At 37.8% G+C, this 15,699-nt stretch overlaps 1 protein-coding gene and 1 pseudogene across 1 annotated transcript; one reads left to right on the forward strand and one right to left on the reverse strand.

Annotated features, from left to right (window-relative positions):
- Positions 1-1,977: 1,977 nt before the first annotated feature.
- On the forward strand, positions 1,978-3,740 carry LOC107761720 (glutathione S-transferase F11-like; annotated as a pseudogene).
- A 1,608-nt stretch (positions 3,741-5,348) lies between these two features.
- LOC142179576 (trans-cinnamate:CoA ligase, peroxisomal-like) lies at positions 5,349-7,556 on the reverse strand. The gene is made up of 2 exons (XM_075250398.1): positions 7,235-7,556; positions 5,349-7,075 (listed from the first exon to the last, which is right to left on the reverse strand). The coding sequence occupies exons 1-2, from the start codon at positions 7,430-7,432 to the stop codon at positions 5,537-5,539; spliced, it is 1,737 nt and encodes a 578-aa protein (XP_075106499.1). The 5' UTR covers positions 7,433-7,556; the 3' UTR covers positions 5,349-5,536.
- Between the last annotated feature and the right edge of the window lie 8,143 nt (positions 7,557-15,699).

The raw sequence follows: 15,699 nt of genomic DNA on the forward strand, positions 1-15,699 counted from the left end.
GGAACTTTGTGATCTTAAGGCCTTGTAAATGTATAACAGGTTCCTTATATGGTTCTGGATGGTAAGTTTGTTAGATTATCAAAACATAAAGTAAAGTACTTATGCCCAAAGTACTTGTAACCTATCATAGTTCAAGTCTTGGAATTAATAGAATGATCTATAGTAAGGAGCTTTACTCTCCAAAGTGAAACTTCGACGTAAATTCAAATTAATCGGGCCTTAAAGTGAATAACTAGACACTGAATGGAAAAACCAAAAAAAAAAAAAAGTCAAAGAAGCCTTCTTTCCCAGACACAAATTTCTTAATGTGAATTCTTGTATGTCGGTAGAGCAAGCCCAGCCCAGCCCGTGATTTAGCAGGGCTGGCTAGAATTTTTGGAGCCCGTTTAAAAATGATGCTTTTAAGCCTGGCCCGAGTAAGCCCGTGGCCGTGAGGCTTGACTGAGGCTGGTCCGGCCCGGCCCATGGGCCTAATAAAATATTTATTTAAAATATATAAAAAATAAAAAGTATACTGTCTTTAGAGATGGAAAGTCAGAATTGGATCTTTACTAAGAGGAACCAAAACTTGATATTGAGAAGTTTCAAGAGATGAAGTTGTCATGTATTGGAAGGACCATTCTAGAAAATATCCCGATCTTTCAATGATAGTGCGTGATGTACTTAGCATTCTTATTACCATTGTACCATTGGAATCAACATTTAGCATTGGTATCGTGTTCTTACAAAGTACAAAAGTTGCATTTATTATGAAAATGTCCAAACATTTGTTAGTACTTGAAATTGGCTGCACAGATTTTCCCGAACTCAAACTGGTAATATTTTTTATGTGAATTTAAATATTATTAATTTTTAAAATTTAATTAATTTTAATATTTAACTAATTAATATTGCATATGAATTGTAGATGAAAGTGAAGATGTTAAGACAACCTTATCACAAGCGGATTCAAAAGTGTTTGATGAAGATGGTGTGTTGGATATCTCATAAGCATCATGAACGTTCTCTTGAATAGTTTGTTTTAAGTTTTGACTTTTAGTGAATGAAATATAGTCCTGTCTTTTACTTTTTTTAGTATTTATTGTGATATATTGGAACAATATAAAAAGTTATTAAGTTTTGCCAATTTTTTTCAATAAGATATTTTTTAACTTTTAAATAATTATCTTTTTTTAGGTTAGAACTTAAAGAAAAAATATAAAATTATATTTTCAAAAAAATAATGGGTCGGCTCATGAGGGCCCGCGGCCCACATAGGGCTGGGGTAGGCTGACCATTATAAGGCCCATCAAAATGGTGGGCTAGCCCAACCCAGCCTGTCAATTGCTAAAGCTCACGTAAGCTGGGCTAGGCCAGCGCAGCCCGGCCCATTGACAGCTCTATATGTCGGACCAAGAAAGATATTGTTCAATGTTCAGAATATGTTTAAATCTGAACATCAGTATATCAACGAATCTTGAAATGTTATACGTTATTTATGATTATTCTATTCACATAAAAGAAACCTAAAATATCGTTAAAACCGAAATCTATAAAGCTCCTCGCATGTATAGTTTGATTTAGTTTATATATCAAATTATTGCACATCCATTTTAATTAGTCCTTCGGTAAGTGATGAAACTTTCCACTCAACCGCTGGTTGCTGATCGTCTTCACGTGCCAACCACCAATACAAGAAAATGTGGTTAAATAAAGTCATCAAAATTTGGTACAATCATATAACCATCAAGTACAAACTGTATAGCACTTCCTAGAAGTATAATTGAAAAACAAGCAGTCAAATTTAGCAGCATTATCTGCGGTCCATCTACAAGTAGAACAAGTAAATAGCATGACCTATACAAGAACCTAGTTATCACATGACAACCCCCACTACAATTTTTTTAAACCTTTATTTTATCTTTTCTTCCCATGCAAATGACTAGTCTATTTAAGGATAAAGTATAGCTAGTCAACAATCGATAAAGAAAAAGAGAATTGCACTTTTCAACCTAAGGTGTTAAATTTCACAAAAAGAAAAACAATGGTAGTGAAAGTGTATGGTTCAGCAATGGCTGCATGCCCACAGAGAGTCATGGTTTGCCTTATAGAGTTGGGAGTTGATTTTGAGCTTATCCATGTCGATCTTGATTCTCTCGAGCAGAAAAAACCTGAGTTTCTGACTTTACAGGTATACTTTTATTTACTTCTTGTTTTTTTAGTCACCAGTAATACTATGTGATAAACTAAAAAAATTAATAAGTTTAAAGAAAAAAGAAGAACAAGTATACATTAGACAATTAAATTAATTATTCTACTAATTTTCTGCATTTGATGGGAAAAAAATATTTCTGCATTTGAGCTATTATTACATAAACTACTTGCTTTAATGTCTGTCATTTTCTTGCAGCCATTTGGACAGGTTCCCGTCATTGAAGATGGTGATTTCAGGCTTTTCGGTAACAACCTATTAGCTTTGCATGACTTGCGTTGTAAAAGAGTTGCTTGCATAAAATATTTTCTCCTCTATACATAATACATTATACATATATATACACACATTTAAGCCAAGTTCAAACACACTACCACAAGGAAATAGTAGGTGCTCTGCATCGAACAAAACCTAAGCAGAAAAAGGTCAAATTTTGTCCCATCGTATTCTTCTTATTGAGCAACTTTATTGTTCGTTAAACTTTCGTTCTAATATTTCTCCTGCAATTAGGAAAAATTTTAGTTTTTAGTTTTTTTTACTCGTACCGAAGCTTCAACTTGAGTATAATTTTAAACTAGAGTCAAAAGTTGAGAGGTAAATTTAGACTTTTTTTCTCAAAGAATTTGGACACATGGAGTCCACCTTCACAATGGAACTCCGGTTAGTGACAAAAGAAAATACGAGATGATTTGCTAAATTAATGGACTAAAATATTAACGGAAAACAAAATTGAGCAATTTCAGATAATCAGGAGCAATCATTCCCAAACTTAAATCCACCTTTTCAGAATCATAATATACACCACTACATGCAATATAGAAATTATACAGTAATTAAACAAGCTATTAACGGCTATTTAACTTCTCAAAAAATTCTATATTTTTCAGAATCGAGAGCAATAATAAGGTATTATGCAGCAAAGTATGAAGACAAGGGAACCAAACTAACAGGAACCACATTGGAAGAGAAAGCTGTAGTAGATCAATGGTTAGAAGTGGAATCCAACAACTTCAATGACTTGGTATACAACATGGTACTCCAACTCCTCGTGTTTCCTAAGATGGGACAGAACAGTGACTTGACACTGGTACACAAATGTGCCGACAAGCTAGAGAAAGTCTTCGACATCTATGAACAAAGGTTGTCCAAGACTAAATACTTAGCAGGAGATTTTTTCTCACTAGCTGATCTCAGCCACCTTCCTAGCCTTAGGTTTCTGATGAATGAAGGTGGCTTTGCAAATTTGGTTAGGAAGAGAAAGTGTTTGAATGATTGGTTTCAAGCAGGCCAGCTTGGAACAAAGTGTTGGAGCTGATGATGATGAAGAAATCACAGATGCCTGCACCCCCAGTTAAAGAAGTAAAACTTTTAAGAAAAACGACTAACTATTATAAGCTTTCATCTCAAGCGGCCGGCTCAAATAAGTTTGGGATTGAAGCACAATTATTTTGTTGTGTGTTTCAATAAGAATAGAGTCAAAAATAAAATTGGATTTGATATATCTATTGTGATGTAACGGGAGACAAATTTAAATTTTAATTATGAGTTTAAGTTATGTAGACATTGACTGGTGTATATGTTATACCATCACTTAAGTTGCATACCTGCAATAATCAGTAATTCTAAATAACAAATATTCATGAATACAACATCAAAAAGCGTCTAAAATCAGGATAGTCAAGTTGTACGCGCATGTGTTGTAACAATCCATAACATACACCAAACAACTGATTGTATTAACTCAACAATAATTGGAATTACAAAGCAAAGGCTAATGACAGTTAGAACACTGTTACTGAAAATCTAAGAATAAAAGAGGTGAGAAATAGACTGATATAGAATTAGGGATGGGAAGTATAGAAGATCTCCAAGATGAGTAAACAGAGATAACACTTGACAACTTCCGTATCCAACGCACTATGCCTTCTACTATATTTATAACTAATTTTCTCACGATGCACTTTCACGCAGTGAGCATCTAGCCTTGCTCAAAATGGGTCTCACACATAATTTTTCAAATTTTCAAATATGTGCTCCACCGAGTCACTTACTAAGTTCACAACATGTATTCAAATCCAATTTTATTCGTGCTGTTGTATTCATGAATGCAGTAGTAAAAAATGCCGAAAATTAGTACGCGCATGTATTCACATGTATTCGCATGTATTCGCACCATGTATTCATGAATACAGCAGCAAAAAACGCCTAAAATCAGGGCAGTCCAGTTGTACACGCATGTATCCGCATGTATTCGCGCTGCTGTATTCATGAATACAGCAGTAAAAAATGCCTAAAATCAGGGCAGTCCAGCTGTATACGCATGTATTCACATGTATAGTGAATACAGTTGTATTCATGAATACAATAACGGTAATCACCTTAAGAATATGTATGTCCAGTTGTCTAAGAGAGAGGAAAAACATAAATAGCATATTTTATGCCTTATTTCATGCCTCAATGATAGTATATGCCATAAATATTTATTTTGCTAAAAAATATGAAAGGTAGCTATAGAAAAATAATATTTTAAAATAATTTTAATTTATAATAAATAGGGTGTATACAATTGTTACAGGAGGTAAAATTTCCTTTTTATTTTTCGTCTATAACTTGTTATACCAGATTTTTCTCGTAGTTTGGTTCCCATTTGTTGTTGTCAACTATGGGCTTTTTACCTTTTCCAAAAAGTCCAACAGATCCATTTGATAAGGGACAATATGGGCCTTAAAGAGAACCCATTTAAGTTTATGGGCTTTTTTTCATTTGACATAGTCATGACCCAGATAGGTTTCATCAACTCACGTTTATCACTTAAAAAAAATGTAAGGAGGGAGCTCACAACTATATAAGTAGATCCAACAAACCAGCAGAAAATTTAAAAGAAATTTCAGTTTCGATAACAAACAATTAGACAGTATTTCAGGGACATATGAAATCCTCATCCCAGGAGAATCTCGGTGCACATGCGCTGCTCAGAACTCAAAGGTTACTCCATAATATAAGACCTTTGACTTATGTGTGTCGCACATCAGATCTTTTTGATCGAGTTATCTCGGCTTCTTCTCCTTTTTAATTCTTTTTTTTTTAAATTCATATTTTTTCTTTCTTCATAAACTGGGAGTAGCATTTCATTTCCAACTGAACTGGACTAAACAAATATCAAAAACTGTATTTTGGGCTTATATTAGGAAATGAATAAGTGGAGAAATAGCACAAAAACTCATGGTTACAATTTTAAAAAATAAATCCAAAAGAAAGGGTAATATTCAAACATTTGTAGGTCTCTATACAAGTCTTTCGTATAAGCATTTCTTGCGGTCACGACAAATAAAAGATTTTCAATCTCTAAAGACGTGACAAAGCAAGAATCTGTTCATGACTCTGATCGTAAGCTCGAGGCTTTTCCCTGTTGATTTGGCTTGACTTTTTGGTTGTTTGGTTTGCATTTTCCGTTATCACAAATGTCTTTGCCACTGCTCTCAATATGTTTTTCTGCACTTTCCCTGTTCCAGTTTTGGGCAACTCTTCCACAAATTTAACCTTCTTTGGAACCATGAATCCAGGCAAGTTCTTCCGACAATGTGCTATGATCTCTGCTTCTTTAAATTTGGAGTTTTCCCTCAGTATAACAAAGGCACATGGACTTTCACCCCATCTAGGATGTGGCATTGCCACAACAGATGCCTCTATTACACTTGGATGTTTCAGTATTGCACTTTCTACTTCGACGCTGCTGATGTTCTCTCCACCCGAAATGATTACATCTTTGCATCTGTCTTTGATTTCCAAGTAACCATCAGAGTGAATCACTCCCATATCTCCTGTGAAAAACCAACCATTCTTGAAAACTTCTGAATTTGCCTTTTCATTCTTTAAGTACCCTTTCATTATGCTGCTTCCCCTCAGGCATATTTCCCCTGTTGTTTTTCCATCACGAGGCACACTTTGCATAGTCTTGAAGTTCTTCACATCAACATCAGCAAGTGTCAGTATGCCGAGGCCTTGTCTTGCCTTCAACTTGGCTTGTTCTTCCCATGGTAATTTATTCCACTTGGATTGCCACTCGCACACGAGCGCTGGTCCTGTGGCCTCAGTGAGGCCATAGGCGTGGACCACGTGGAACCCTAGTCTCTCGATTTTCTCGAGAAGTGGAGCTGGTGGGGGTGCACCTCCCACCAGTATTTGGACTGGGGCTGTTATTTGGCACCGCTCATGTGGCTTGGCCTCGAGGATTATGTTGAGAACAATAGGTGCTGCACACATATGCGTAACTTTGTGCAGCGTTATGTTGGAGTAAATTTCTTGTGCGGTAGTATTACGGATGCAGACATTGGTCCCTCCTCTTGCAGCAATTCCCCATGTGAAAGTCCACCCATTGCAGTGAAACATTGGGAGGGACCATAAGTACACGGACTCCGTACCCATTTCCCATCCCAAAATTAAACTCAAAGTGCTCAAGAATGCACCTCTGTGGCTGTACACAACTCCCTTTGGCTCTGAAGTTGTACCTGATGTATAGCTCAAAGTGATCGGATCCCATTCATCATCAATATTTTCAGGGACATATTCAGGGTTGCCTTGGTACACCAATAGCTCGTATTCGAGCTCCCCTAACCGGATTCCAGTGGGAGAGTCGAGGTCATCAATTACAACAATGAGAGGCATTGGCATTTCCAAGTCGGACATTAGAATTTCAAGGGCCTTTTTAGCTTTGTCGACGTATTCATAGTCAACAAAAAAGACCTTAGCTTCTGAGTGCTTGAGAATGAGGGCAACGTTTCTAGGGTCTAGCCTAGTGTTGATGGTGTTCAGCACAGCCCCTGCCATTGGCACAGCAAAATGCATTTCTAACATGGCCGGTACATTTGGTGCCAGGACCGAGACCTACATGATCATTGAAAAAACAAATTAACATATGACCATATTCTCAGTTGTTTAGATGGAACCAAAATTCATGTATAACATGTCAACCAGACAAGGAATTAAGAACGTCAACAAGACAGACTAACCACGTTAAAAGGTTGAATTGATGACAAAACTTACCACGTCATTCTTGACAATGTTTAAGGACCTGAGCGAAGAAGCGAGACGACAACAACGCTCGTAGGTTTGACGCCAAGTGAAGCGGACATTGGCATAAATAACAGAGGTGCGTGTGGTGTAAGAGTTGGAGGCTCTGGTTAAGAAGGTTAGAGGAGTAAGAGGCACAAAATTAGCTCCATTTTTAGGTAACCTGTCCATGGGATCGAAAAGCCAAAGTTGAATTACTTTTTTCTATTAATAAAATGCTCTGCTTTCGGAAAAAGGTTTGCGACTTTGTATATGGAGAGCTAAAGATAGGCTTTGTAGTTTGTGTAAGAGGTGCAGCAGTTAGGTTATGTTTATATAGAGAGAAAATATGAGAAAAGTGCTAGTTAGTCCCTGTTCATGTTGTCGTTGTTTAGATGGAAATAGTAGAGAAGTTGCAGGGAATGTGTAATAGTACTAATATAACATATGCATCATACACGGACAAATACAAACACAAATAATTCAGTTTGAACAGAAAGACTTTTGACCTTGAATATCACAATGATCACTGGTAATTTTCACAAGTTTTTGCTGCTTGACCTCGCCAATTCACCCAGCTGCGACATTCATTTCACTTGTTCCTTTCTTTCTTAAATTCTATCAAACATTTAAAAAAAACGAGATACAAACAATTAATTACCAACCAGGCCATAAAATGGGTTGTTGATTGAAGCAAAACAAAAAAAAAAATCTTTTGTCCCATATAACGTGTCGTGACTAACTATAAGGGTCCAACTGTGTCATAACGACCAAAAGAAAAGATAAAAAGTTAAGAGTAGGAATAATAAACGATGTACTTATAGCTATCCGTATAAGAAAGCATTTTGTAGTTTGTACTTTTATTTTAGTGCAACACTAGTAGGACACATTCCAACCACAGATATTGGATATTTTCCTAGAACAAGATACTGCTTTTCGGGATTGAAGCAAAACAAAAAAATTCTTTTGTCCCATATAACGTATCGTGTGACTCGTGACTAACAAAAGGAAATAGTATCAACGCTACGGTAGTAATTAATTGATTGGGGTCCTACATTGCCTGTTTGACACTATTTATGATTGTTACGATATAAAATGGATAATAATTTAGTGGGGCATTTTTCTCGTTAGTCTACAACTACAAGTCTACAATGTTCAGAAGGACAGATGAATAGGATTCGGCTCCTCTCCAGTGATTTTCCTTCCATTTTACTCAGTAATATTTAGTAGATTATTTAACCTATTTCATTTGAGTAATTTGTTTTCTTATCCTTTTAATATATCTGATTATGACTAAGTTTTTCAAAAATCGGTTAAACTATCATGAAATAGTAGATGAAAATCAGTGTCATGCTCTTCCATCAGGAAATCTCAGTAGTAATTAACTACCTCAATCCAAATTGGTTGCTTCACTAAAATTCCGTATGACTTCTTCCCTAGTGAAGAAAGAACAGAAAAAGTGATGAGGTCATTTTGATTTCAAAATCCTAATAGCAGAAGAAAGAAAGTGGTGAAAAGACAGATCGAATTGTTGCTACTTAAGCATGTTGTCATCCATCAATTCTTCTCTTTTTATTTATTTATCTATTTCTCACTTATTCACTTGAAGCCCGATTAATCCGGATTCACACTACGCAAAATTCGTTAAAGGGGAAGAGTTCTAGCTTTATCAGAATTTTTTCATTCTCAAAATTCAAGCACGAGTCGTCTTTGGTTAGGAATGGAGGAATCCTATCCAGCCCAACAACCCTTGTTGATAACAATTCTTCACAATTTATTCATTCTCGTCACTTGAGAATAATTATATGGTCGGTGAATTTTCCAGAAAATTTCCTAGCATTTTGGTGGAAGGTAATCAATGGTCAGTCCACTCTTTTTGTTTTTGTTTGAAACTATTTTTCCAAGAATTTCTCTTTGGAATATTGAAAATATAAATTTCTTTCTTTTACTTGTATCACCATGAACTTTCATGGAAAAAGATTAGACAGGGGTGACGTTTTGCAATCTAGTAGTTGCAGCTTTACATGCAATATTTTTGTGCAGGATTTAAATTCCCAGAAATGTTGTTCTAATTTTTTCTATTTCCCCTCTGACTATCTACGACCCACTTGGGAATCAATTGCTGCAACAGAAAACAGAAGCTTTGAAATGTATTAATCATCCTTAAGAGATTTAACCAGAATTTACAAAGTCAGAGAAATTCAAGTTCAGCCAAACGACCAAAGGATTTTCCACAAAGTGGATACAGTTTCCCAGGAAAACGAAGTGAATATTTCAGAGTATTAACAAGAGAAGAACACTACGCGAAATTTTTTGTATCAATATTTTGGAGGCATAAAACATGAGTTTCCAATACCATAGATATTGTTTAAGCATTCTTAACTGCCACTTATAACAGTCTTTAATTTATTTAAAAATAAAAAAATTTAAAACATAAAAGTATTTAATATAAATATTAATTAGATGACTGAAGTGTTTTTCGAAAAAGTAATTTTGGACAAAAGCAGCTTGTGTTTGGCCAGTCAAAGAAGGATATGTGATGAAGAATAATCAAAGAGGCACGAGCTTCAACATGCACAGGCAGATGTTCAGAGAAAAAGCAAGGAAGATAGGCGCTCAAACCTCTTTATGATGGAAGGGAATGAATCTGATAGTAAATAAGGTATAGATACGTACTATTGAGCATTAAATACGGAAAACGTTAAGGTATCTGTATTGAATCAAATATGATTATTGATTGTAACGTTACATTAGATGTCATTAAATGTCATTAATTGACAATAATGGCTCAATTATGGTAGAGACAAAACGTATTACCTAGAAATAACTATAAAAGGAGAAAACTGATCATTTGTAAGGACACGAAATACTATTGGAAGACATTGATTTACTTTGCATTCGGTTATTATTTCTCAATTATTCCTATTTCAATTTGATTATCAGTAACCCGAGTTCTTCTAATATAAGCTTTGACCAAAGTACTTATTTTTGGTTAAACAAATTGGTTCCGTTACCGGGAATCTGATAATCATTTACTTTCTTAATCAATTCTTTCATCAAAAAACTTACCATGTCGAATAACAACAACAACAACTAACAAGATCCTCAACATCAGGAGAATGATGCGGGTGACAGGACCCTACTTCCCTCACCGCGTGATTCACAACATCAGTCACGAGAAGAAACTCCAGATGGCTCTGGAAAAAATAATGGGGTTGTAAATCAAAACGGATTCGAGGCAAATCAAAATGCTGGAGTTGCGAACGAACAAGCACTCGATGATGCCTTAAAAAATCTCATTGCTCAACAAGTCAGCAATGTTCTCCGAACTTTTACCAGCCAATTGCCAGTTGCACCACTAACACCAACTCCGAATGAGAATACTTTGGAAAACCCATGTTCTGGGCTCGTTAACTTAGGCACTGGTGGAACTCTAAGCGAATCTCGCGATGGTGAACAAGGTAACATAGTTAATTCTGATTTACAAAATTTAGTTCTAACCTTGCAGAAGCAACTCAAGGAATAAAGCGATCGCATAGAGCAAATACCTGGAGTACCACCTGTAATCAAAGGAATATACATGGATAAATACTCACATAAACCATGGAAGCCTAGTGCTGCTCCGGTGCCGATCTCGAAGAAGTTTAAAATGCCTGACATTCCAAAGTATGATGGCACAACGGATCCACGAGACCACGTGACTATATTTACAACTGGTGTGAAAGGCAATGATTTAACCAAGCAAGAAATCGAATCAGTTTTGGTCAAGAAATTTGGTGAAACACTCATCAAGGGAGCATTGACATGGTATTCTCTTTTACCCAAAAAATCTATAAATTCTTTTGCTGAGCTTGCAGATTCATTTATCAAAGCTCATTCGGGAGCTCAAAAGGTTGAAAAAGAATGGAAGATATTTTCAAAATCAAGCAAGAAGATTCAGAGCTGCTTAGAGAGTTCGTGGATAGATTCCAGCTTGAAAGAATGACGTTACCACGCGTACCTGATAACTGGGTAGCTATGTCTTTCGCCAGTAATTTGAATGAGAAAAGCTCAGAAGCCATGAGACGACTCAAGGAAAGTCTCCGTGAATTCCCAGCAACAACCTGTAATGACATTTACAACAGATACAGCACGAAGCTAAGGATAGAAGAAGATACTATCTCCTCATCCCAAAAAGAGGAGAAAGTAAGTTCGAGACGAGCAAAAACCGAAAAAAGGTTCGGTGAAAATAGATACGAACCATACATGGGCCCAGCAGGAAAAGACTCATGATCAAAGCAGGATAATTCAAGGTATGATCATAGATCAAGGAATAGAGAGTCGGGTTCATCATCACGGTTTGGAAACGATCGAAACACACGAGAGACGTGAGATGATGATAGGAACTTGAAGGCAAGATTTGGCGGATACAATTTTAATGTCAGCACTTCAGAGTTAGTATCCGTATTAAGAAGCATGGGTGACAAAGTGTGATAAGTAGGGATTTTAATGAGTTTTACGTTCCTTCTTGCCTATGCTTTGATTATAAATTGTTACAAATAGTCCCAAAAGGCTCATAAGTTGTGCTTGATTGCAGGTTTGATCGACAAAGTGACGAAATGTCAAAGATCGGCTCAAAAGGAGTGAAACCTGCTCAAGTATCAAAGACAAAGTAAATTGAGGGCAAACAAGCCTAGTGCGGACCGCACTTAGTCGAATGCGGACGCACTAGGTGATTCAGAGAGATGGCAAAACCAGGCTTCAGGCAACGCGGCCGCAATTCACATTGCGCGGTATGCAACGAAGGTTCCGCGACCGCACTGCCTTTTTGTGCGGTCCGCGGAAGAGAGATTCAAAGAGATGGAAAATGCCAAAGTTCAAGCCATGCGGTCCGCAGTCATGATTGTGCGAACCGCGCCAGCTGCTTCCGCGGTCGCGGTCAATTTTACGCGGTCCGCAGAGCCTAAGTTTAGAGAGCCCAGAATTGAAGTCCAAGAGGCTAGTGCGGCCGCGACCCATTTTATGCGGCCCGCACTGACCCCGCAGGGTTATTTTTATCCAGTTTTTCCAGCCTAGTATAAATAGAATATTTTACCATTTTTAGGTCATCAGATATATCTAGAACTGAGCTGCGCTCGTGGGAACATCATCTGTAGCCATTTTTGGCATCTTAGCTTCAAATTAACGATAGATTCTTGTATTTTAATTTAGCCTTTAATTAATATACCTTGTTATTCATCTATTTCTCTATTTTCTCCTTTAAACATGAGTAACTAAACCTATTAGGTAGGGTTGTGGCTCAAACCTAGTGTGGGTAATTGATGGGTATTGCCATCTATTGTTAGATTGACTATGGGTGTTTGTTATTTAGGTCAATTTTATGGTTTAATCTATGAATTGGTGGTTGCGAACACTGGTTTGTGCTAAGTTGACTGGGCTCTTCTTGAGAAATAGAGCCTAAGTCTCCAAAATTGACCCAACAAGGAATTGGGATGGAATCCAGAGAATTGATAGTCCCAATTAAATGGTTAAACCTCGAGAGAGTAATTACCCAACTTGAACCCTAGTTGCTTGAGCTAATTTGCCTACCCATTTGGTCTCGAGAGAGTCAAATGGGCAAAATCACTCTCTCTACCGAGAGGTGTGAGAGTGGGTAAAATTGTGCAACGGTTATAGCATAAGCCCCAATTATGTTAATCGAACCTTAGTAACATCTACCCGTCAATTAGCCACCTAGGTAGTGTCACGACCCTAGTGCCTTTCTTCCCATTAGATTCAACTCTAGCAATCTTCTTATTAGCATAATTTAGTTCTAATTAGTAATTGATAATATTAGTTTGTTAAAGAAAATTCGAAAGATGTATGGAAGTGACATTTGGAACAATTACACAACTCTAGTCTAGATAGATACTCGACTCCATTCCTAGCTCCCTGTGGAAATCGATCCCGACCCTCATATCGGGTAAAAGTTATTGCGACCCTCATATTGGGTAAAAGTTATTGCAACCCTCTCTTCCTACTTTTTAGTAGTGTGGAGTTGGCAGCGATCACTTTTTGGCGCCATTGCCGGGAGCTAACGGTTTTGGCTATCTTATTAGTTAGTTTCGTGTATTGTTCTTCTTTCCTTCTTTGTTACTTACTTCTTTGTATCATTACTCAGGTACCAACATGGCTTTAAACAACGCTAATGACCCTCTTGGAAACGTTATAGCGGGGGAGGACGTAGATGATCTTGAGCAAGATGAGGTGCCTCTTGCACCTCAAGGTCAACAGAGAGGCCGAAATGCCAATACTAATCCAAATGACAATATGACATACCCTCCCCCAGTTCATGCAAGAGTGGCTCCCAGAGTATTACCGAACAAGGGCTACGCAAGTGCTATTGTTCCTCCCCGAATCCGGGCGGGCAACTTTCAGATGACCAATGTGATGTTGACCTTACTTGAGCAGCGTGGGTACTTCACGGGCGTTGCGGATCACAATGCCTACAAACATCTAAAGGGGTTTGTAGATACATGTTGGGGGAGCAAACAGATGAATGTATCCGAAGATGCGCTGAGATTGAAGCTTTTCCCGTTCTCACTTCGGGGAAAGGCATTAGATTGGCTCGAGAGACTCCACAACCATTCCATCACAACTTGGGATGAGTTGGCGGATAAATTTATTGGGAAATTTTTCTCACCAAGTCATATGGCAGCTCTTTGGGATGAAATATTAGCCTTCAAGAAAGAGCCAATGGAAACACTGTATGAAATTTGGGAACGGTATAGGACTATGGTGAAAGAGTGCCCGAATAACGATATGACCGAGGCGATGATTCAAGAAACCTTTTATCGGGGCATCAACACCACAAATTAATGCATTGTGAACCAATTGGCCGGAGGCAATTTTATGAAACTTTTTTATGATAAGGCATGTGATATACTTGATGAAATGACCGAGACTTCTTCGGCATGGCAAAGTAGAGCGAATGTGCCCCAAGGTGACCCTCGGGTCATCCATTTACACAAGGAATTACATGATCATGGTCAAGCTATTGCCGAGCTTACTACTACTATGAACCAATTGGCGAAGGCGCAGTTGCAACAAATCCAAAATCCGCACCAAGTCAACGCAATGGAAGGTGTCACTATGCTTAAGAGAAGGCAAAGAGGGCAACAATCTCAAGGGAATTGTGAACAATATGACAATGATGGTAGTGGTTTTTCAAATGAGTGTTATGATGACCAAAGTGAAGAGGTTCAATATGTCAACAACTATCAAGGCAATAGAAGCAACTCTTCCAACCAACAATGGAGACCCCAAGGAAATTGGGGTAATCAACAACAAGGCGGAGGTAATTGGAATAACAACAATCAACAACAAGGTGGTGGCAATTGGAACAACAACAACCAAAACAACAATTGGGGTAATCAAGTCAACCAAGGGAATTGGAAGGGTATTAACAATAATTAGAGCAACAACAACAATCAAGGCGGGTGGAATAACAATGGAAACCAAGGCAACCGGGGGATGGGCTTTCAAAGGCCCCCAATGTACCAATAATCGAGCAATTCACCCCCTTTCCCTTCTCAAGGTCCTAGTTCTTCCGGAGGTGATATGGGAAGAATTGAAAGTATGTTCGAGCAAATGATTAAAAAGAACCAAGATTCTGATGCTCAATTGGCTTCTCATAATACATTTATCCGGAACTTGGAGGTGCAATTAGGCCAAATCTCTCAAGCATTGAATACTCGTCCCAAGGGTGCTCTGCCAAGTGATATGGTAGTGAACCCGAGGGGTGGGAATAACAATCATGTGATGGCGGTTACAACAAGAAGTGGGAGAGGCGGTGATGTGAATGCCTCAAAGCAAAAACAAGTTGTGGATGAATACGTTGAGTTGCGGGATGATGATGTACCTTTGATTGTTGAAGATGTGGTTGATGAGGCCGAGGTAGAAACCCAAGATGCTGTGAACTTGTCTAGGGAACACGTGATTGACATGCCCGAGCCGGTTTTGCCAAAAGCCAAGGCTCCTTTGCCAAGGCCACCTCCACCTTATCCTCAGAGGCTCGCGAAGCAGAAGAATGATAATCAGTTTAAAAAGTTCATTGATATGATGAAGAGCTTATCTATTAATGTGCCATTGGTGGAGGCACTTGAACAAATGTCGGGTTATGCAAAATTCATGAAAGACTTGGTCACAAAGAAGCATTCTATGGATTGTGAAACTATAAAGATGACTCACCAAGTTAGTGCTATAGTGCATTGAATGGCCCCGAAGCTTGAAGATCCCGGTGCTTTCACCATTCCTTGCACCATTGGGAGTGCGGATTTTGCAAAGGCTCTTTGTGACTTGGGAGCTAGTATCAATTTGAAGCCCTACTCGGTTTTTAAAACTTTGGGTATCGGGCAACCTAGGACAACCTCAATGAGACTTTAAATGGCGGATCGATCGATGAAGCGACCTTTAGGTATTATTGATGACGTGCTTGTCCA

The sequence above is a fragment of the Nicotiana tabacum genome, chromosome 3 (genome assembly GCF_000715075.1).
Source record: "Nicotiana tabacum cultivar K326 chromosome 3, ASM71507v2, whole genome shotgun sequence".
Taxonomy (NCBI): Eukaryota; Viridiplantae; Streptophyta; class Magnoliopsida; order Solanales; family Solanaceae; genus Nicotiana; species Nicotiana tabacum.